The following is a 21837-nucleotide window of genomic DNA, read 5'->3' as shown; positions in this document are numbered from 1 at the left end:
GCTATGACCCTGTGACACTGACCTTCCATCCAATGCTCCCCTAATTGTTCCCCAGCCCATCCCACCCTCTACACAGGCACCCATGCACACTACATCCGGTTCTCCACCTGGAGTCAGCTTACCCTCTCTGGTCACACACACACACACACACACACGGAGTCACCTCCAAAGTGGCACAGGCCAGGCACCCAAGGCACCACTCCTTGAAGCTGGGCCCCCTACAGCAGAAATCACCAAGGGAGCCTGGCCTGGGACATGGGCTTGTTCCTAAAGCTCCATGAATAAAGAAGCAGGCACAGCTGGCCTATTCATAATCAGCATAAAAAATTGATTAGCCCTTTCCAGATTAAACATTATTGTTTCAACGATGAACATATATCAGGCGGACATGGAGGGCTTGCCTCCCTCTGCTGCCAAGGAGCAGCATCAGGTAGACGGCGAGGGGGGCAGTGGGAGGAGAGGGGGGCCCCTCCCTGGAGAAGTCCATGGGGGAGCAGCCCACTCCCCCATCACCAGCCCCTGCCTGCACACACACAGGGTGTGTCCAGAGGTGAGATGGGGAGGAGAGACTGATGACCTCCCTGCAAGCTCCTTAGAGCACCTCCTCAGCTACCATCTGATTGGCTCTCGAGGCAACATAGGCCCAGGGCCAGCTCAGGGCTGAAGGCAAGAGGGAAGACTGCGGTGAGGTCAGAGGAAAGAGCATGGCCCTCAGAGGCAGACTGGGTCCCACAGGCCCATCAGCGCGGCCTTGAACCAGGCCCTCGCCTCCATGAAGGGTGTGGGTCTCTGGAGTCAGACAACACTAAGGTTCAGTTCCCAGTTGAGCCACTGTCCTGCTGTGTGATACTGAGTAAGTTACTTAGCGTCTCTGAATCTCAGTTTCTACATCTGGAAAAAATGGGGAAAGGGATACCTACCTCGCTGAGCTGCTGTGAGGACTAAATGAGACCCTGTGTTTGAAAACACCTAACACGTGCTAGGGAAGGAAAAAACACTTAAGAAACATTCAGTTCCTTGACCTGACAGGTTCCCCATCTGCCTGTCCCGCCTCCCACTCAGGAATGCTGGGAGAATCCATCAAATGCCAGAAGTATGAAACCTTGTGAAAAGCACAGGGGTCCTTACAGAGAACAAGGGAACGCAGTGGTTAGGAGCTTGGATTCTGCAGTCAGCCCTGGCTTCTGCTCCTGACTCTGCCTGGTACTCTCTGTGTGACCTCAAGCATGTGACTCAACCTCTCTGGTCTTGGTTTGCTCCTCTATAAAATGGGAATAATAATAGTACTTCCCCTCATAGGGCAGCTGTGAGGATTACAGATGATGCCTGCAAAGTTTGCCAGTGTCCCCCCATTCCCTCAGATCTTTCCTCCTTCTCTGGCCTGATTTGCAATTCTCATCTGTGCCTGAGGACTCCTCCTCCAAAGTTGCAGGAATTAACAGCCCTCTGGAGCAGCCATCACTCAGGAAGTTAGAAAGCTGGTGTATAAACACCCTACCTTCTCCCTTGGCTGTTGAGTGGGATGATTCTAAGGTGAATGTTTAGCACCGTTTCCCAGTCTCCCCACAGCATGAACCTTCATTCACCCACTGGGGCAGCTGGTTTAAGAGCACACAGCCACCGGCTGACTTCTCTTCCCCGGACCACGTTCCCACTTCCTACTGGAAGACCCTGAGCTTCCCACAAAACCACTTGCACTGGAACCCTTTTCTTTTTTTTTTTTTTTCTTTTTTTTTTTTGCGGTACGCAGGCCTCTCACTGTTGTGGCCTCTCCAGTTGCGGAGCACAGGCTCCGGACGCGCAGGCTCAGCGGCCATGGCTCACGGGCCCAGACACTCCACGGCAGTGGAGTGGGATCTTCCCGGACCGGGGCACGAACCCACGTCCCCTGCATCAGCAGGCGGACTCTCAACCACTGTGCCACCAGGAAGCCCTGGAACCCTTTTCTTGGAGTCATCTTCTGGGAACCCCCAACTAGGATGAGCACCTCTCACGCCATGAGCACTGGGCCAAGGCTGGCAATTATGTGCACTGTAGGATGGGGCAGAACCTGGGACTCCTCCAGATCCTCGCTTCTCCACCAGCCATCACCGGTAAAGACAACTGCTTGGCTCACATGGAGAGAGAAGCCACTGCGAGTGCATCCAGCCGGCCCACACCACCAACCCCAGCCCTGAGGGCTGCAAGTGGAGACCCACCCCTTCTCCCTGGGAAGGGGAGGAAAGGCCACAATTTCGTTCAAGGAGAAGATGAGGACCCTGCTGTCCCTCCAGCAGTCCCAGAGGGCATGGGGTCAGCTGCCCTTTCAGCTCCCTCAAGAGCAGTGACCGTGGCATTCATCCTCTGGCTTGTAGCCTCCTGACTCACTGCCCAGCTCGGGACACTTGCTCGGAGCTCCAAGGGGATGGCGAGAGAAGAAACTGGCCCTGCCCAAGCCCCAGGAGACAGCTAAAAAAGGCTCTGTAGGGAGAGTTCACCTCTGCCAGATGTGGATGATGGAAAGAGCCCCTTCCCACAGCTCCTGCCTGGGGCCCCTCCATCCATCCTGCAGTGTTGGCTAACTCTGCCTGAAATGTCTTTTTCCATCAGTCACGGGAGCTTGCACACACGTACGCACGCACGCACACACACACACACTATTAGCTGATTTGACTTAACATTACTTCCTGGGGCCTGTGGCCACCCCCTAAAGCCTACACATCAAGGCCCAACACTTATGTCCACTCTAATGTCCTCTGGGAACCAGTCCCTCCTCAGGGCTAGCAGCTGGAATGCAGGAGGGCAAGGCCTTAGGCAACAGAGTTCGAAGCCTGGCTCTGTTTCCTTTAGCTATGTGACTGTGGCTGTTACTTAACCTCTCAGGGTCTCTGCTTCCTCATATAGAAAATTGGAACGGCAAAATCTGTCACACTTGCAGAATTATTGTTAAGGGTTAGAAACAATATCTGTAAAACATCCTGCCAATGTGTACTACATAGCAAGTACCAAATAAAAAGAAACTAACATTACCATCCGCTGACATGAACATCTCCAGTTCTGTTGGCCTTACGCATCTTTATGCCTTCTCCTGTGTTGCTGCTTCCCACCCGACCCCAATTCTAAACCTTGGGGTTTAAATGAGGGGGGTAATTATCTTACAGACCCTACCTCCTCCGACCACAGTGATTGGTCCGTATGGAACAGACAACTGTATTTGCTAATTAGGGCCACCACACCAAATTACCACTAATGGGGGGGCTTAAAACAACAGAAATTTATTGTCTCACAGTTCTAAAAGCTCAGCTCATCTGCAGTCAAGGTGTTGGCAGGCCTGCGTTCCCTCTGAAGGTTCTAAGGGAGAATGCTTCCTTGCATCTTCTTAGTTTCTGCTGGCTGCCAGCAATCTTCAGAGTTCCTCAGTTTATAGTTACATCACTCAGATCTCTGCTTCCATTGTCACATGGTCTTCTTATAAGGACACCAGCCATTGGGGACCACCCTAATCCAGTGTAAACTCATCTTAAGTTGCCTAATTACATCTGCAAAAACCTTATTTCAGTCTCGGGTTCCAGATAGAGATGAATTGGGGGGAAGAAGGGGGACACTTTATTTTATAAAATGAAACTCGAGCAGTGGGGGGAATTCCTCCTGGGCCACAGATGGAAAGAGGTGAGGCTGAGAGCTGCCGGTGCCAGGTGGTCATGGAGGGAACATGAATGAAGCTGACCTGCAGGAAGAAGTGGAGAGACACAGAGAAGAGTCCGGGAAGAGCTCCCCAAAGGCTCAGCTCCACCCCAAGCCTTCCTAAGATGTGGTTACATTAGACAAGACATCTGCCTTTTTGCTTCAGCTAGATCAAGTTGGGGTTCTGATCCTCACAACCACAAAAGACCCAATGCACCCATCTGTTATGGGTTTTGATTTGTGTCCTCTGAATACGCAGGTGTTAAAGTCCTAACCCCCAGTACTTAGAACATGAACTTACTTGGAAACAGTGTCCTTGCAGGTGTAATTAGTTAAGATGAGGTCATGCTGGCATAGGGTGGGACCCCTAATCCAACATGACTGCATTTATGAAAAGGGGCAATTCAGACACAGAGACAGACACACACACACACACATGCGTGCGCATGCACACACACACACGTGCACACACACACAGGGAGAACGCCAGGTGACAGCGAAGGCAGAGATCAGGGTGATGCTTCTACAAGCCAAGGAACACCAAAGATTGGCTTCCAAACACCAGAAGCGAGGGGAGAGGCAGAGAACAGATTCTCCCCGACAGCCCTCAGGTGAACCATCCCTGCCGACACCTGGACCTTGGACTTCCAGCCATCAGAACTACAAGACAATAGAGTTCTGTTGTATAAGTCACCCAATGTGTGGTACTTTGTTACAACAGCAAACTAATACACCCCAACAAAGTTCCCTGTCATTCCAACCCCACTGGTCTGCTCTTGGCACAAAACAAGCTGTGGTCAGCCCTCGCCACCACACTGCCCGGCCTCATGTGCTGTCGTATTTTCCCTCCTTAAATCTTACTCATCCTCTAAGGCCCAGCTCAAGGCCCACCTCCTCCAAGAACCCCCTTCTGAACTTCCCCCAAACTTTTCCTTCATCAGCCCCACAGGTGAGGCCTTGATTGTTCTCTAATTACTCCCTCTGTGTATTGTTTTGTCTGCCTGGCTTTGGGGTGGGAGGGGGACGGCGGGAGGGAGTGACGTGGCTTTGACATTTTCTGTATCCACCACAGCGTGGGCACAGAGGTAAGAACCTATCAGCTGCTCAACAAACCTGTATTTTCTGAGTGAGCAAAGCAGCAAGTGGTCACCCCAACCTTCCTGAGTCAGTGAGTGGGGCCACCCTGAGCTGAGGCCCTTTCGTTCTCCACGGAACAGCCCAGACACAGCAGCTAAGCAGAGGGTTTGGGCACCACCCTGCAGGACAGATCCCAGAGAAGGGGAGCACCCCAGGCATGGCCTGTGGGCCAAAGGTGAACTGGTAAGCGCATGGGTATCATCTCCCCAAAGCACAGACAAGGACGGATAGAAGGATATGAAGAAGAGAATCCATCCCTTTGAGGGATGAACTTAGGAAAATACAGCTTCCTGAAAGTCCACAAGAAACTACAAGGTCCCAAGTAGGGTGGAAGCTACCTGAGGCCCTCTGGGTTTCGTTGAGAGCAAGACCGGCCTCATTTCCTGTGCGGGGCCTCTCCTTCTGGGCGCTAAGCTTCCAGCCCTGAACAGTACAGTCCAGGAGCACTAGCCCTGGATCAGGAGTCATGAGACCCAGGTTCTAGGCCTGCTTCTACCACTAAGCAGCTGTACCACCCTGGGCACGTTACTTCTCCTCTCTGAGCCTCAGTTTCCTCACCTGTGAAAACCTGGGGTTGAACAAGATGATTTCTAAACCCTTAACAACGTGTGAGTTAGTGACGCTCTTGGATAACTTGTGTCTAAAGCAGCTGCCGCTGGAAGATGAGGGCTGAACGAGAAGATCCAGTGTCTGTCAAACCCCAGGAGGATCCAAGTACCAGGTGAGGTGCTGGATATAATCTGAGGGTCCCGTCTTATTGCTTCAGTTCTTCCTCACAACTTATACACGACAACCACAGCTAGCAGCTACTGGGATTCACCATGCGCTGCGCACTGCATTTTAGACGGGTTCAGCTTTCAATCCTCATCACAGCCCTATGAATACAGAGGTTTTATTACCACTCTTGTTTACAGATGAGGAAACTGGGGCTCAGAAAGAACTCATGATACAATTAGAATATGGTAGCATTTGGGATTTGTGCAAGGCCCTCTGAATTCAGAGCCTATTTTATTAACCTTCATGCCATGCTGCCTCAGAAATGATCCTTTTGCTCCTTCTAGAAGCCAGACCCTGACTGAGCCTCAGCCCGTAGTTTATTTTTTTATTTTATTTTTTTTAAGACTTTTTGATGTGGACCTTTTTTTTTTTTTTTTTTTTTTTGCGGTACGCGGGCCTCTCACTGTTGTGGCCTCTCCCGTTGCAGAGCACAGGCTCCGGACGCGCAAGCTCAGTGGCCATGGCTCACGGGCCCAGCTGCTCCGCAGCATGTGGGATCTTCCCGGACTGGGGCACAAACCTGTGTCCCCTGCATCGGCAGGTGAACTCTCAACCACTGCGCCACCAGGGAAGCCCCCAATGTGGACTGTTCTTAAAGTCTTTATTGAGCTTGTTACAATATTGCTTCTGTTTTATGTTTGGGTTTTTTGGCCCCCAGGCATGTGGGATCTTAGCTCTCTGACTAGGGATGGAACCTGCACCCCCTGCATTGGAAGGCGAAGTCTTAATCACTGGACCGCCAGGGAAGGCCCTCAGCCCGTAGTTTAGATAGCCCCAGACGCACCCTCGCAGAGTCCTCCACAGGCTCATATGGGAACGTCCCAGGGAACAAGGGGGCCAGTACCGAGCCAGGCGCAGAGTTGGCTACCCCAAGGACCCCAGGCCCTACAACCCCACACCACGATGCCCTACGCTGGATGGATTGTCGCAGCGCGTGTTATAATCCATTATTAAGCATCTTTTGTGTGCCGAGCACTGGACAGAGCCCTGAGGAAACCCCAAGATGGGTGGGAAGAGACCTGCCATCCTGAGAACATAAACCGAGCTCTGAGATGACCAGACGACCAGGCTGAAGTGAGAGGACCGCCCTGTTCAAGGGGACAGGGGCATCTGAAGTAGTTCTACAAGTCAACCCAACCACATTACTAACACCTACTCTGCACAGAGCCCACATGAGGCCTCATAGGGGACTCAAGATGGAAAAGCAACCGATCCTAACACGACAAAGAACTGCAATAGGGGAAGCGCAAAGGAGCCATTAATCCTGACTGGGAGTCCAGGGGGACCACTTCACCAGACACTGTACCTCAGTTTCCTATCTGTAAAATAAGGAATAATAGTATCCATCTCAGAGGGTTCTAGTGAGAAGTGAGTTGATCCATGTGAAAGCTTTAAAGCAATGCCTGATACCTGGCAGGCATTCACTGTGTGTGTGTGTGTGTGTGTGCGCGCGCGCACGCGCGCGCGTGCACGCGTGCGCGTGCACGGTGTTGTTCATCATCCTTTATCAAAGGGTGATAAAGAGAAATAAAGGAGGGACGTGAGAGGACAGGCCTGAAGTACAGATGCAGGTTGATGGGAGAACCCTGTGCAGCCAGGGTGCAGCTGTGTGAAGAGTGGAGAGGCCAAGGGGGCTGGAAAGAAAGCAGGGGGCGGGGGGCAGCGCTTGAGTTGCTCTCCGGGGGCCTCCATTCCACAGGCGTGAGAGGGACATGGCCCAGGCTGGGTAAGGTTCACCCAGGAGCTACAGAAGAATCGGACGGTAGGCGCCCCAGAGACCGGCATGGGCACCTGCCCACCCCAGAGGAGGAGGCCTCTGGAGGGGTGTGGGCCTGAGGTGGAGCCGGGCCAGGAGGCCTGGGGAGGAAGGGCCAGTGTGGCTGTCTCAGTCTCTAGCCCAGTGACTAATGGCATGCCATCCGTCCCGGCTGACAGGATCGCTTCCTGCCATCCATCTCCCACTCGTTAAATTACCATTTTATGGCCAAAATCTCTCTCTCATAATTGATAAAAATCTCCTTTTGAAGTTCAGTATTACTGGGGGCAAAATGTTTTTCTATTCTTCATTATGTTTTTAATATAAATGTATTTTTTATTGAGAGCTGCTGCGAAGGCTGGATGAGCCCAGGACAGGAGGGAGGGTGGTCGGCTCCCCCCGTCCCCTCCACCCTCTCCACCCTGCATTCCAGCTCCTTCTGTTCCATTCCCAGAATGCTCACGCAGTAGCCTTGGGGAGGAGGGGGTGCTGTCTGGGGAGACAAAGAAACCAGATGCCAGAAGAAGACCTAAAGAAGCAATTCTACAGACAGCTGAAGCCCTCAGGGTGGTCCTCAGCTGCAGGCCAGTGGAGCAGCCCAGGGGTGGTAAAGGGTGAGCTGACCTTGGCCCGGCCCCTGCCAGTGTGTGCGAGAACAGGGCAGGAGCCCCAGAGGGCAGGGACCCCCGGGGGCAGGCAGGGACCCCCGGGGGGTGGCATGGTACATGGCACAGAGGAGTGCTCCATAAATATGTGTGAACAAATAAGAGACGGACAGGGAGAAGTTGGGTCGGCATTGGAAAGAAGGCAGCAAGGAACACGAGAGCACAGAGGCATGTGGCATCAGGGAGGAAAGTATTCTGCCAGCCGCAGGCCGCCAGGTGGAACCAGCCCCGGGGGCAGGAGGGGCTCCTCTTACCTCTTACCTGTCCTAAGCTCTTCTCTAGCCCTAGTCCAACCCAGGGCATGTTCGTCCCTGCGCACATCCCATACCCACCTCCTCCAGGACAAGGGAAGTTGAGTCCAGCTGCCTTCCTGCAAGTGAGGAGGGCACGGTGGGTCCTGGACACAGCACAGCCGCCGACTCATGGCCCTGGGCACCCGTGGCTCCACCTCATCCGCAGAATCAGACCAACAGTACACAGGAGGTGCTGCTGATGGGCCTCAGGAAACTGCCCGCTGAGTTGCCAGCAACCCCCAAGGTGGGGGTCTGCTGGGAGGGTGGTGCTCAAGAAGCCCAGGAGACAGGCTCCAAGGCAGCCTGTGCGAGGTTTCTAACAGTGGGAGGGAAGGGGCTGGCCGCGAGATGGAATGCTGGGTACCAATCAGGAAGGGGAAGAGAAAGGCCGATTCTTCTAGCAAAATAGTATCTGGGACCATACTCTGTATCAGAACACCTGGTTAAAGACCCAACTCCACCATTTAAAGTCTCCCAGAACCTTGGTTCCTCGCACATGCGAAGCATCCAGCGCAAAACAGAAACAATAGCTAACCTTTGCTGGTCATCTGCTCTGTGCCAGGCTTGCTCTAAATGCTCCACATTCGTTAATTCATTTAATCCCTGCAGCAAGCCTATGAGGCAGGTACTGTTATTATCCCCAATTATTTTACTGATGAGGAAACTGAGGGACAGAGAAGATACGTAACATGTCCAAGGTCACAAAGCCAGTAAACCAACAGGCAGTCTGGCTCCTGCCCACCTCCAAGGCTCAAAAAGAAGCTCAAGGGCCGTGTGAAAGCAGGACCCAGGGTACAAATGTGCAAGCCGAGCCAAGGGCCACGTGGGGAACTATGAGGGTTAATTTTACGTGTCAACTTGGCTGGGCCACAGTGCCCAGAAATCTGGTCAAGCATTATTCTGATGTTTCTGTACGGGTGTTTTGGGACAAGATATATATTTAAATTAGTAGACTCTGAGTAAAGCAGACTGCCCTCCTCAATATGGGTGGGCCTCATCCAATCAGTTGAAGGCCTGAATTGAACAAGACTGACCTCCCCAAGCAAGAGAAAATTCTGCCAGCAGATGCACATCAGCTCTTCTTGGGTCCCCAGCCCAATGGCCCACCCTGAAGACTTCTGACTTGCCAGCCTCCATAACTGCATAAGCCAATTCCTTAAAATCAATCAATCAATCACTATTTATTTATTAGATAAAAGAACACACATGTATCTTACTGCCTCTGTTTCTCTGGCCAATCCTGCCTAAGAGAAGAATAAAAATCCAGCCCTGGTAGAGTGGTCACCGCCTGGAGGAAGGGATGCCCAGCTCAGGCACCTTTTCCTAGTTCCCACAAAGTTCTCTGCGTGCCAGCAGAAGTCCTGTGTGCAGGCATGCAGAAATGATATGGCTCAGCCCAGAGCCGGTCATTCACTCTCCAAGCCTACGGTCCCCTCCCCCAGCCCCGAGGCCTCCACCCAAGCCCCTGTTCCAGTCTCTGCACGGCCCCCACCCAGTGGTCCCACACCAGGAACCCCTTGCACAGGCCAGGAGTTCCTGCCTCCCCTCCCCGCCTTCTGCTTTTGCCTCCGCTGGTCCTCAGGTCAACAGTGCCTTCTCTCTGCCACCCCCACCAAGCTTGAGAGATGAATGATGTTCCTGGGAGCAGAGCTTCTTTATCTCTTTTTCTGAACTTCTGCTTAACACTGAAACATTGTCCTCCACCCGTACCTGTAGGTTTGTATGAACCAATGACGGGTGCATTTTCCCAGCTGAATCACAGTGGTTCTCTTCTGCATTCTCATAGCCACTCTGGTCAGATGGCCCATCAAAACACTGAGCCCTTGTCCCTGGGAGCTATGGGGAGTTACAAAACAAGGTGAAGTCTAGATCCCCACCCTGTGGGAGCTCAGGGGTGAAAGATGGATAAAACATCTTTCAGAGCACAGAAGCCAACCCCCAGCACCCCAATACCAGCACAAGCATTGCCCCTAACCAAGGTATTCTGTGCTCTGAGCCAGCCCCTAACTTCATTTCCTTTGGTTTTTCATAGAAGTTAAGGGTTGGAAAGAACATTGTCTGATACATCTATGTTCCAGGACAATAAACAAAACTGGATCATTCACTGAAATATACTGTAAGGAGATTGGACTTGTCTGTATGTGCTGGGGAGGCGGGGAGAGATAAGTGTGTGCGTTTATGACCAAAGATAACTGTCCCATTGCAGCTGAGGGTCCTATCATCTCTTCCAAAGTCCCACTGTAACTCCTACCCCCAAGCTCTCCGCCCACCTCAAACCTCCTGCCTCCACCTTCCCCACCTGTAAGAGATGACCTCATCTCCCAGGTTACTAAGAAAATTCGGCTCCACTCTGTCCTTCTTTGCTCAGGCCCCTCTCCAAGTCCTCCTCTCCTCCAGGCTCCCATTATGAAAAGAACATTCAAAGGCCCCTCTCAATGTAACCTCAGCCCCAACTGTGCAACCTCAGCTCCACTGGCCACCAGCTTGAACCCCATATACTAGTCAACAAGACTATTCACCGTGCACTCTCTGTACTTTATGCTTTCCACTGCTTGCATCTTTGGCACATCTCATTAATCAGTAATCCCCTCCTCCAACCTCCACCTCCTCCAAGCCCACCCATCTTTGAGATCCTGGGTCAGATGCCACCTGCTTCAGAAAGCTTCTATCCACCCAAATATAATCTCTCTCTCTCTCTCTCTCCATCTCCCTCCCTCCCCACCCCTCGCCTCTCTCTCTCTCTCTCTCGCAGGCACTTACATGGCCAGGTATTACAGTGGTGAGTGCACCTCTTGATGACCCCAGACTACAGGGGCCAGAATGAGGTCTTACCCATTTTGGCTGCAGCCACAGCTTCCAGCTCTGTGCCTCTCTCACTAAATTCAAGCTGCTTAGACAACAAAGAGAAAGAAGATACGGAAAAATGAAGGAAAGCGTGTTGAACCATAGAACTGCATGCCGTTAGAGCCTGCAGGGGGCCTTAGAGGACTCCTACTCCAAACGAGGAAGCCATAAGGATAGGTTGGTGGTCAGTGTGAAGAACCCTGCCAGGTCCTCCAACACACAGCCGAGAGCTCCTTGGGACCAGGATGGTCAACAGTCTTGTACCTTAGGCTTGTGTCTGCCCCATTCAGGGTCAGAGGCGTCAGCCCAGGCTCCCTCCACAGCACGGACCATGCCCAGGAGTAGCAATCATCTGAATCTCAGCCAGCTGCTGGGGCTCCCCTCTGTAAGGAAGGACCGTGTCTTCAACACCCCTCCCTGACTCTCAAGCTCAGGCGCCATCTGCTGGTCGAGATCAGCACTGCACCTGGACCCACAGCCCCAAGGGCAGTCAGGAGACCAAGGCTGAGACCATCTCCAACCCACTCCAGATCCAAGTCACTTTGGGAGCAGCAGAAATGACCCCACCTCCTAGAGTTCTGACTTCTGACTGATCCCCAGGACCTGTCCTTCAGGACTTAAGCCTAACATTCAAAAGAAAAAGAAAAAAGTAAGTTTCTTTGTGGTAATAATAGTAGAAACTTCCAAGGCACAGATACATGGACACATAGAAAAGTGATTTACGGAGGATTTCTGCCAAACAGAAGCTCTGTTAATAAGAGACAAAGCACTGGCCAGAAGATCAGGAGCTCTGAGGTCTCGTCCCATCCCCTTAGCTACCCGGTCCCCCCGACTCCCTACCCAGGCCAATCCCTAGGCCAGGATGGTTCCCCTTCACTTGCCCTCACCTCTGCACTGACGGCACTGGCTGCTGTCCAGGGATTTGCACTGATCCAGAACCAAGTGCAAATCATGGGATCCAGAAGAGCCGCCACCTAACCCTCATCCCCCATGCTGGGGATACCGCTCAGGGCCCGCTCTATCTGCCTGGGACAGCAATCAGTCTGAGGATATCAGTGACCCCCACAAGGCCTCTGCTGATGGGAGGGGCCCCTAAGAGCATAGAGGGAACCAATCAGTGCAAGCTGGGATGCACCGGCCTCGAGGTCCTCTGGCCACCTCTCCTCACTCTTCAGTCTGAGATCTAGGGGCAGCTATGCAGTCTTTGAGCTCCAGGTAACCTCAGAGCCCACACAAGGACTCACCCCTAGAAAGAAGATGGTGATGCACGGCAGACTCGGCTTCCTTTCACCACGCTCCTGGAACCAGGGACGGAATGGAGGGTCCCAGGGCAGGCGTGGAGCCCAGGATCGGTGGGGCCGGCTCAAACATCTTCCTGGGGGGGAGGGCTGCTCCCCGAGAAGTGTCACAGGACACTTCACTGGAGGAGGAGGAGGGAAGTACAGAGTGAGTGACTTTCCCCGCCCTCACAGCCCCACACCCACCTACCCGGCTTCCCACCCGTCTCCTTTCCCCTCCCTCCACCCACAGGCTGAGAAAGTGTGTCACCGGGAACAAATGCCATCTTCCCGGGAGGGAGGAGGAGGAAGGGGTGAGGGAAGACTTTGTGCGCCTGTAGTGCCGGGTAAGAAACCAGAGGTCTCTGAGCCTCCCAGCTGTGAGGGACGCCCCCTCTGAGCCATGACCTTGACGTTAGCCTCCTTTTCTCAGAGGGCTCGAGTCAAGTTGCGGGTCAGAAGCCACAGGCCACCATGCTCAGGAGGACTTGGCCGGGGGGCCTAGAGAAGAGACCCTGAAGATGCAGGCAGCATGCTCCAACCCCAGACATGCCAGCTGGGCGGGCACACCATGACTGCTGACACCCCCAGCTTCCCATCTCGCTCCACCGTGGCTCAGAGGAAGCCACTGCCCTGCTCTTGCCTCCCCCTCGGGCTCTCCAGAGACGAGACGGCCTCCGAGGTTAATCTGCTGCCTTCCCTCCCTTGCCTCCACCCCCCACACTGAGCTGCCACGTGCTAGCAATGATGCATTTCACACTGTTATTATTTATTTAGTTTTATATTTAGTTTTAGTGATTTATTTAGTTTTAATTTGGGGGTGCACCTCATGCTGTAGGAAGCAGGAGGCCAACAGTCTTGCCAAGAAGCAAAGGCACACACGGCTGTGCCATGCCAATCCCGTCCCCTCTGCCTGCGGCCCCTGCATCCTAACCCCGCTCTTCCCAGCCTGTGGTCTGCTCCTGACACCAGCCCTAAATCTTCACTCAGTCTTCCCCCCGTCCCCTTGGAGGAGGTGTTCCTCCTCAGTCGGAAGGGAATCCACAGAGGTTTCTATGCTCACCTCCTGCGTGACCCAGGCCCCCCAGAGTCACTTAATGAGGCCAGCCCAGGCCAGGCTATCACTGAGGAGTGGTTCACCTTTGGCTGGATGCTGGGCACAAGATACCAGCTCTACAGAAAGGCACCGACAGCCAGGGTCAGCTCCACGCAGACCAGAGAACATGGAACATGGTCTTTAAATGAACCTCTGCCCCTACTCTCCGCCGAGTCCGCAGTAGCCTAAGGAAACTGTCACTTATCAGCCATTGGTTCATTAAACAAACACTGGTGCCCACGATATACCACATCCTATTCTGGAACTGCAGATAGGATTAAAAGGACCATCATGGTCTTCAACCCCAGACTTTACAACTTACCGTGAAACCAACTAGACACAACTAACCAAGCTACGAGAGGCACAAGCAGAAGCAAAGCTGTGCAGAGGGTCAGAGAAGATTTCACAGGAGAGCTGGGATTTGGCCAGGACACACGGCACCTCGCACAGTGCCCAGCATTTGGTAGACAGATGGACGAATGGCCTAGAAACACAAGGAATCACTTGACAGGGAGAGAATGGGGTAAAGAGATTCCAGGCAGACAGAGACCATGGCAACTTGAAAGTGGATGGGGTAGACCTTGAAAGTCCTGCTCAAGCTTTTATTTGGGGAAATTGGGAGGCACCAAAGGTAATAAAAGAATCTCAGGAAAGGCATCAACTGATCTAGGCTTGACTTTAAGATTATTTTGCTCAGAAAAGTTCTAGATCCAAAGGGTTCTCTCTTTAAGAGGAGAATTTCAAATATAATAATAGGTGAAGGGAGACCTGGACGCCGACCGCCATGGGGGACGTGCGGCCCCCGCCTCTACCCGCGAACCTCAGAACAAAACCCCAATTCAGAAATAGGTTGCGAGCGGCAGGCTGGGAGGTTTGGCGCCCCCCACCAGAGACCCCTGTCGCAAAAAAATAAAATAAAATAATAATAATAATAATAGGTGAAGGGAGAAAAGAAGTTTTTTTTTTATTAGTGTTCTCTGGGGTACCATGAAATTATAGCACATAATTTGTAAGGCTGGGCCTGATTGGCCAGTCGGCACCCTGCAGACGGCTGCTCCAATCCCTCCCCATCCCCAGAATCAAGATGAGCAGAACAGGTTAGCAAGGACCCACACCACTGTGGCAATCTGGGTTCCACACATCCTGCAGGCCACTGGCATGAGTCCAAAGGAGTGTGACCAGGGCTGTGTATGGAAGGGCCCTCAGCCCCTTTCTCTTTTGCTCCATGGGGTGGATGAAGCTCAGGAAAGTTTGAGGAGGCAGGTCTAGCCCTTAGGAGGAAGCATGTATAACAATTAGAGATGAGTGATAATAGAATGGACCACCTTAGGCAGCAGGTAAGAGAATAAGCTTCCTATCACTGGAGGTAATCAAGCAGTGGCCCAGAGACGTTCTGGAAAAGTCACAGCACTGAATGATTAGGACAGCTCACTGACAGAGCAGTGCACTGGAATCACTTACTAACAGTCCCCCCTGGATGCTCTACCTGATCACTCTAAGTCTCCATCCCTCATCTGCAAAATGGGGTTAATGATGGTACCTACCTCATAGGTTTGCCCTGAGGACTAAGTGAGATAACATGGGGGAAACAGCGCAGCTGTGAGCGCACAGTAAACCCTCAATAATTGATAGGTATTATTAAATTCAACCATATGAATCATATTAAGTTACAGGTCAAAAACAGTTAAATATCAACGATTTCGTATGGTCCAACTAATATTTTATACTGAGGGACACTCAGGCTCCTTCTAACCTCTCTGCTTTCACACTGAAAGTTTCTGCAAAGTGTAGTTCCACGCCACCGGTGGAGCCCCAGGGCCTGGGGCCAAGCAGCGAGAACTCTGCGGGGGACTTTTTGGAAGCCCATTCCCCCTGGCAGAGGTGGGTACCTCTTTGCCCAGGTCCTCTCGGATGACCTGGCGGACCTCCTGCATGCTGCTCTGTGGGGCCTGGCTGTGTAGCACCCTCAGCGTGCTGGTGTACTCCTCCGGCAGCAGGTAGTCTAGAGCCCCCAGGTGCTGGCCCACCTTGATGAAGGTGCCCCGGTTGGCACAGCAGAGCTCGCAAAGGCGCCTGGCAGAGCGAAGGTGCACCTGCAGGAAGACAGGCGGGGCCAGAGAGATGTGAGTGCTCACTGTCCACTGGATGCTCTTCTCTTTTCCTGCCCCCTCTGCTCAGAAACCCTGATTCACGCCCCCCCCACAGTGTACGTACACACACATACATACACACACACACACACACACACACACACACACCACCCCCCACCCCCGTCATTCACCTTCAGTCTCCTGGTACCCAGAGCAGTCAATTCCAATCTCAAACTGCAGCCAGCCTCCTGACATGGTCCGATGCTTCTGGTTGCCTTTCCTTCAAAACTTACCTGGTCCAAGTCCCACTCCCTCAGAAACTAGCGTTTGTCCAAGGCTTTCCACCAATTCTAATCTGCTTATGATTCATTCAAGGATACACTGAGTTCACGCATTTGTCACCCACCCCTCAGTCACACTAATAATACTGTTTGTTTGCAGGTCTACAATTTTTAAACATGGTCATATTCACTATTTTTTTAATCCGTACAACAATTTAGGGAGGCAAGTGTTGGTATCTTTAAGGATAAGAAACTCAGATGTTTTGCTTATCAAGAAATAGCTAACAAATGTCAAAGGAAGGTCTAGAAAACACTTCAAACCTAGAGCTCTTTAACGCAGCAGACTTTAGCAGGGGTCTCCTGTTAACTGAAGGAAACCTTACAGGGAGCATCAGGCACACGGGGTGGGCAGCAGGGCAGGCTGTGCAGGACAAGCCGGCCTTAACTTGCAGCCTGATGCCCACCTATCCTTCCAGAGTGGGAGGTGGCCTCCATCCACCCCCAGGCTACACATCCCCAGTCATCACCCCAGCTCAGCTGGGGGTCTTGGAATTTTGAGGGTCCTTCCTTCCTGGAGCTACAGTTCCTGAAGCAGGATGAAGCCATGGGCACACACAAAAGACAAGGGAGCCCAGTGCCCTGTGGGAACCTGGTACCCTCTTCCACCCGTAAGTCAACCGGGAGAGTGACTATCTAGGATGGGCTTACACTCTCTTAAGTGCTATGAAGGATGCTGACGCAATTAAGTGTGTATTGGAGGCAATAAACCACATGAAGAGATAAATAACCATTGGCAACAAAGATGGAAGAAACGTTCAAAGATCCTACATAATTAGTTGCTGAGTGAACCATACAGAAAACCGTTACCTTAGGAATTAAGAAGAGAACACTGCAGCCCTGAACACCCTGGTCCCAGCAGCCAGGGGGCCATCTATCCACTCCTTCTATAGCACAGGGATGCCCCACACTCCAGGCACCCGCAAGCTGTCCTTAGGCCCTCAAGGGCTCTGCTGGACACCTCTGCGTCCCGCCCCAACCCACTACTGGGGAAGCCTATGTCCACATGACTCTATCCCCCTGAACAGACTGCTCCAGCCTCAGTGTGGGCACCTGGTGCAAACTAGGCCAAGAAGAGTCTTCTTTCCCTGACAGGAGGGTGCACAGAGAAGGGAATTGACTCTAAGAATTAAGGCGGGGCAGGTGTGGGGAGAGAACGCATTTCCGTAGATGAGTAAAAGGCCCATGGGGGCAGCAGGGGGGTGGACTGGGAATTGAGCTGGCCGGTGTCAGATGGTAGAAGGTCACTACTGTCCAAGGCCACACTCAAGTCCTGAGGAAGTGAGAAAGAAGGCAAACATGGTCAAAAATGGAACTGGGCGTTTCCCCACCCTCCATGAGTCCAGGCTGTTAGGAACCGATGACTCTTTACAGCTCAAATAATCAACCCCAATTCCCACCCTGCCGAATAAGAGGCAGCCAGCAAGTCAGCCACAATCCATTTGTCCTACGGTACAGGGTGACCGGAACCCAGGTCCCACCAGAGGCTCCCGGTGAGGCTGCCCTGGCACCCAGCTGCCCACTCCCCCAAGGAGGCATGCTCAGCCCTCACGCCAAAGCCACTGCAGGGTCAAGGCAGAGGACTGGAAGGCGGAGGGAGGACACACCCCATTGTCTCTGCCCGTCCCAGGAAAGACATCAACCACTGTGTATTCACTGGGGGCTGACTGAGTCCCACGCCCTCCACCTCGTGGGGAGATGTGACGGAGCCACTCACACACAGAGAATGGCACGTGGCAGTAGGATCACACCGAGGACCACGGAGCTCACAGATGGGAGAAACAAGAGGGCTGGAACTAGAGAGCCTTGGCTCCTGGGGAGAAGCGGGGTGTGTGCAGCTCAGGAGCACAGGGCCTCTCCGCCGCAAATCCACGCTTGTTTGCCGTGCGCTGGGATACTGGTGCTAGACCCTGTGTCATTTCTCCTTTGTCAGATGGGTCGCCATTAGGCTTTGTCAACAGGGGGCTCTGGGGGACACTGCAGGCCACAGCACAGGGAGGCTCCCTTATTGTCCCTGTGCACTGTTTTCAGCTCATCAGCCAGTGGGTAGTGGCTTGGAGGTGACCACTTTGGTGGCCCTCACGGACCAGCCCACCCTCTGTAAATTTCTCCACTACCTGATGGGCCCCTCCTGTGGACCAACTCAGGCCCCATACCTTCCAGCAAGTGTTCTGACCACCTAGCAGGCGGCTCCTACACACTAGCTCCAGGTCGCACCCTCCTGCAAATTTCTCTGCCACCTGGCAGGCTGTTCCCATGGACCATGCCCACCATCACGTCTCATCACCAGGGCAGCCCAGCATCCCAGCCTTGCAGGTGGGAGGCTCCCAGCTGAGTCTTTAGCTCTATTCTTGTTCACCACCCCCTCAGCCCTAGAGGGAGCAGGTGCTTTATGCATTTACTACTTCTGTACCTTTAGAATCTTCTTTTACTCCTTTTAGGAGTTAACTACCTTTTCCTAGTGAATAAGTCTTTATATTTAAATTACAGGTATGACTATAGTCCCTGGCTGATACATAGGATTAGCCCCTGAAATTGAACCTGAAAAGATTAGAATAAAAAAGGAGGGCATTTCAGATCGAGAGAACAACATGCATCTGTGTGTGTGTGTGTGTGTGCGCGCGTGTGTGTGTGTGTGAGATGCTGAATAGCTGCTCCACCATTTTCTTTAGACTGGATTCACATCTGCATTTATGTCTGCTCCTGGCAGCCCTCAGAAAGCATTAGCCTCACCCTAACAAGCCCTCCTACCAAGAAGCAGAGCCAGGGCTCTGTCGCCCCTCACCTGTGGCCTGAGCCAGTCCTGGGTAGGGTGTCTCTTGGCACAAAGTGATGGTCACCTTCAGGACACTGTCTGGGCAATGCAGAGAGCCCTCTCTGGTCACACAAGCCCAGGAAGGCTTGTCTACTGCTGACTCACTGGTTACTTGGCACATCAGCCATTGGGGACAGAGACCATGTGTGTCCCCTGTAGACTCTGTGTACCCCAGGGCAAGCCATGCATGAGCTCTAAATGTAGACTGATGACAACCTTGGGTCATACACTCACAAAACAATCATCCATGAAGCTGAATCAGCATCTACTGCAAATGGCACCCACATTTCAACAAAAGAAGCCCCAAAGTCACCTTCAACCAGCTTCTAATTAAATACACACACACACACACACACACACACACACACACACACAGAGTCACATGGGGGTGAGGGACATTGCCACTAACCAAAAAGTGTAAATGTTCTTTTAAAGCCAAAAGACACACATGCTGAACAACAGAGCAGGCACTCTGGTCTCCAGCATCCCTTTCTAGCTCCAGCTCCTACAGCTCCACCATCCTTTGGGATCAGAAGGCAGGTCCCACTCAGAATTTCAAGAAATTACTGGCTTAGTGCAAACTCCCTCTCTCAGCATTCACCTCCTGCTTGCTGGTACCTGGGATGGAGGACGGCCCTTCCCCCAGCTCACTGAGCACCCTTGCTTCTGGGATCTGTAAGTAATAATAAATCTTGTGACTCTACTTCCTCTGTGCAGGTGTATTTAAACTGTACCTTCAATTGAAACAACCCACTGCGTTTCACTTCCCCAGTGGAAGCTTGGAGGCTGAGGGAGCTACCAGCCAACCCCGTGTAGGAGGCTTGTGCTCCTCGTTCACCAGGTCATAAACTACCTATTCCTAATTCAATACACCAGCTCTTGCTTCTCAACCCATGTTACTGCCCTAACACTCCCCACCCGTTTGCTCACTGGACCCGAGTCCTGCCCTTACCCAGCACCTGGTTTCACGAGCTAGCTGGGTATGTCACTGCCGCGTGTCCTCACTGCAGAGTCCCCACACTCCCCCTTCCGTTCCTGCCAAAACACGGCAGGAACGGCTGGCAGTGTCTCTCTGCCCCTCCTCCAACTTTGTTTTCACTCCCAGCTCAATAACTTGCCTTATGATTATCTCATTACCAATAACCTTGTTGTAATGAGTTTTAATCTGCCTCATATTAATTAAAAGCATTGTCATTAGCCAGCTTGGGTTGGGGTTGGGAGGCCGGGCAGTGAATAGCTAATAAGATCAACTCAGTACTGATTAATTACTGATTGGGAGGGATGGAGCAAAGGCCCAAGGAGAGCCATCCTTTACTTGTGTCTAAATCCCCAAGAGTAGGGATCTCGAGCCCCAAACTTGGCAGAAAGGTACCAAAGCCAGACCGAATCAAAGCGGCTTCCCATCAGAACTGAGCAGTGTCTCCGATGGGATTTCGGGGTGTGACTGTGAGACAGAGACAGACGCATATACATACCCCACACATCACAGGAAGAAAGAGACAGTGAAAGACAAGGTCACAGACAGACCCCAAAACAGACAAGCCCCTTGACAGATTCTTCTAATCAAAGATTCAAGACCCAAAGGAAATGCGCTGACGTGTAAACAGTGTTATCTCTGGGCGGTGAGATTAAAAGAGTACTTTTCTTTATAGGTTTTTCTGTATTTTTCAAATATCTTTAAACTAATATGTATTATATCAATAATAGAGGAGAATTTAAAAAAATAATCCCTTCTTCAACTTCTTCTGGAAATAGAAAAGTCCAGCTGACAAGATTCTCCCATGCAGACTGGGCAAGCTTGGTGCAGAATCCAGAATCTCTTCCCCAATTTTTCAGGGTGCTATGATCCTCGTGTGTTTTTTTCATCATGAAAATGGAACTGCAGGGCTTCCCTGGTGGCGCAGTGGTTGAGAGTCCGCCTGCCGATGCAGGGGACACAGGTTCGTGCCCCGGTCCGGGAGGATCCCACATGCCGCGGAGCGGCTGGGCCCGTGAGCCATGGCCACTGAGCCTGTGTGTCCGGAGCCTGTGCTCCGCAACGGGAGAGGCCACAACAGTGAGAGGCCCGTGTACCACAAAAAAAAAAAAAAAAAAAAAATGGAACTGCAACTCCTTCATCCCCAAGAAATCAGGCCAGGATGGTCTCCAAGGTTGCTTTTCTGGATGTCACCCTTTGCTTTAAGCTCTCATTTAAGCAAAAAAGTAAAACTAACTCATCATGTCTTGGGGGAAAACAAACAAGTGGCAGTGTATAAAAGTTTTGAAGGAGGTTGACCACAAATTTAATCCCACTCCTTGGGAGTGTCCTCTGTCTCTCCTCTGACTACCCATCAGATAGATCCTGGTTAAGAGCACAGGGCCAGCATCAGATTGCCACAGTCTATATCCCAACTTCACCACTCAGAATTTGGTGACCTTGGGCAAGTGATGTAACCTCTGTTTACTTCTGACTGCTCATCTATAAAAGAAAGATAATAATAGTACCTACCTCATAGGGCTGCTGTGAAGATTAAATGAGGTGAGGTAAGGCAGGCACTTCACTTAGCCAGAGCTGGCACTTCTATACTTGTTGTAAGGGTACCTAGAATTTGTTTTAAGGTATGGTAAGACACACAGACATGGAAATGACTATCATGAAGAAAGAAGTTTTTACTCACAATTCCTTACAAGTAGGAGAGTTGGCATGCCACACAAAGCCACACCAGGAAGCACCAGGGTTGGCCAGGAGAGAGAGGGAATGAGGGGAAATGTGGGCAAAGCTTTTATTGTGGATTCCATGGAAAAGAATGGGTGAGGGGCTTCCCTGGTGGCGCAGTGGTTGAGAGTCCACCTGCTGATGCAGGGGACACGGGTTCGTGCCCCGGTCTGGGAAGATCCCACATGCCGCGGAGCGGCTAGGCCCGTGAGCCATGGCCGCTGAGTCTGCGCATCCTGAGCCTGTGCTCCACAACGGGAGAGGCCACAACAGTGAGAAGCCCGCGTATCGCAAAAAGAAAAAAAAAAAGAATGGGTGAGACTTAAGAGTGGCTAGTTTTAAGTATCTCATTTGGCTTTGGGGCATAGGGGATGTTCCTAGTTGTTTGGTA

At 52.1% G+C, this 21837-nt stretch overlaps 1 protein-coding gene across 4 annotated transcripts in view; it reads right to left on the bottom strand.

Moving 5' to 3' along the window:
* Positions 1–21837, bottom strand: part of ADCK1 (aarF domain containing kinase 1) — a 111036-nt gene that overhangs the window by 52641 nt on the left and 36558 nt on the right. For 3 of the 4 annotated variants that reach the window (XM_081230023.1, XM_081230025.1, XM_081230024.1), the window contains exon 4: positions 15398–15601. The exons of the other annotated variant lie outside the window; for it this stretch is intronic. In XM_081230023.1, coding sequence (XP_081086149.1) covers positions 15398–15601 — 204 coding nt within the window. The remainder of the gene's footprint in view (positions 1–15397; positions 15602–21837) is intronic. 4 annotated transcript variants of the gene reach the window in all.

This window comes from Mesoplodon bidens (assembly GCF_964165515.1).
Source record: "Mesoplodon bidens genome assembly, chromosome: 3".
Taxonomy (NCBI): domain Eukaryota; kingdom Metazoa; phylum Chordata; class Mammalia; order Artiodactyla; family Ziphiidae; genus Mesoplodon; species Mesoplodon bidens.
Note: the sequence above shows the minus strand (reverse complement) of the source record. Positions and strands in the feature narration are given on the sequence as shown.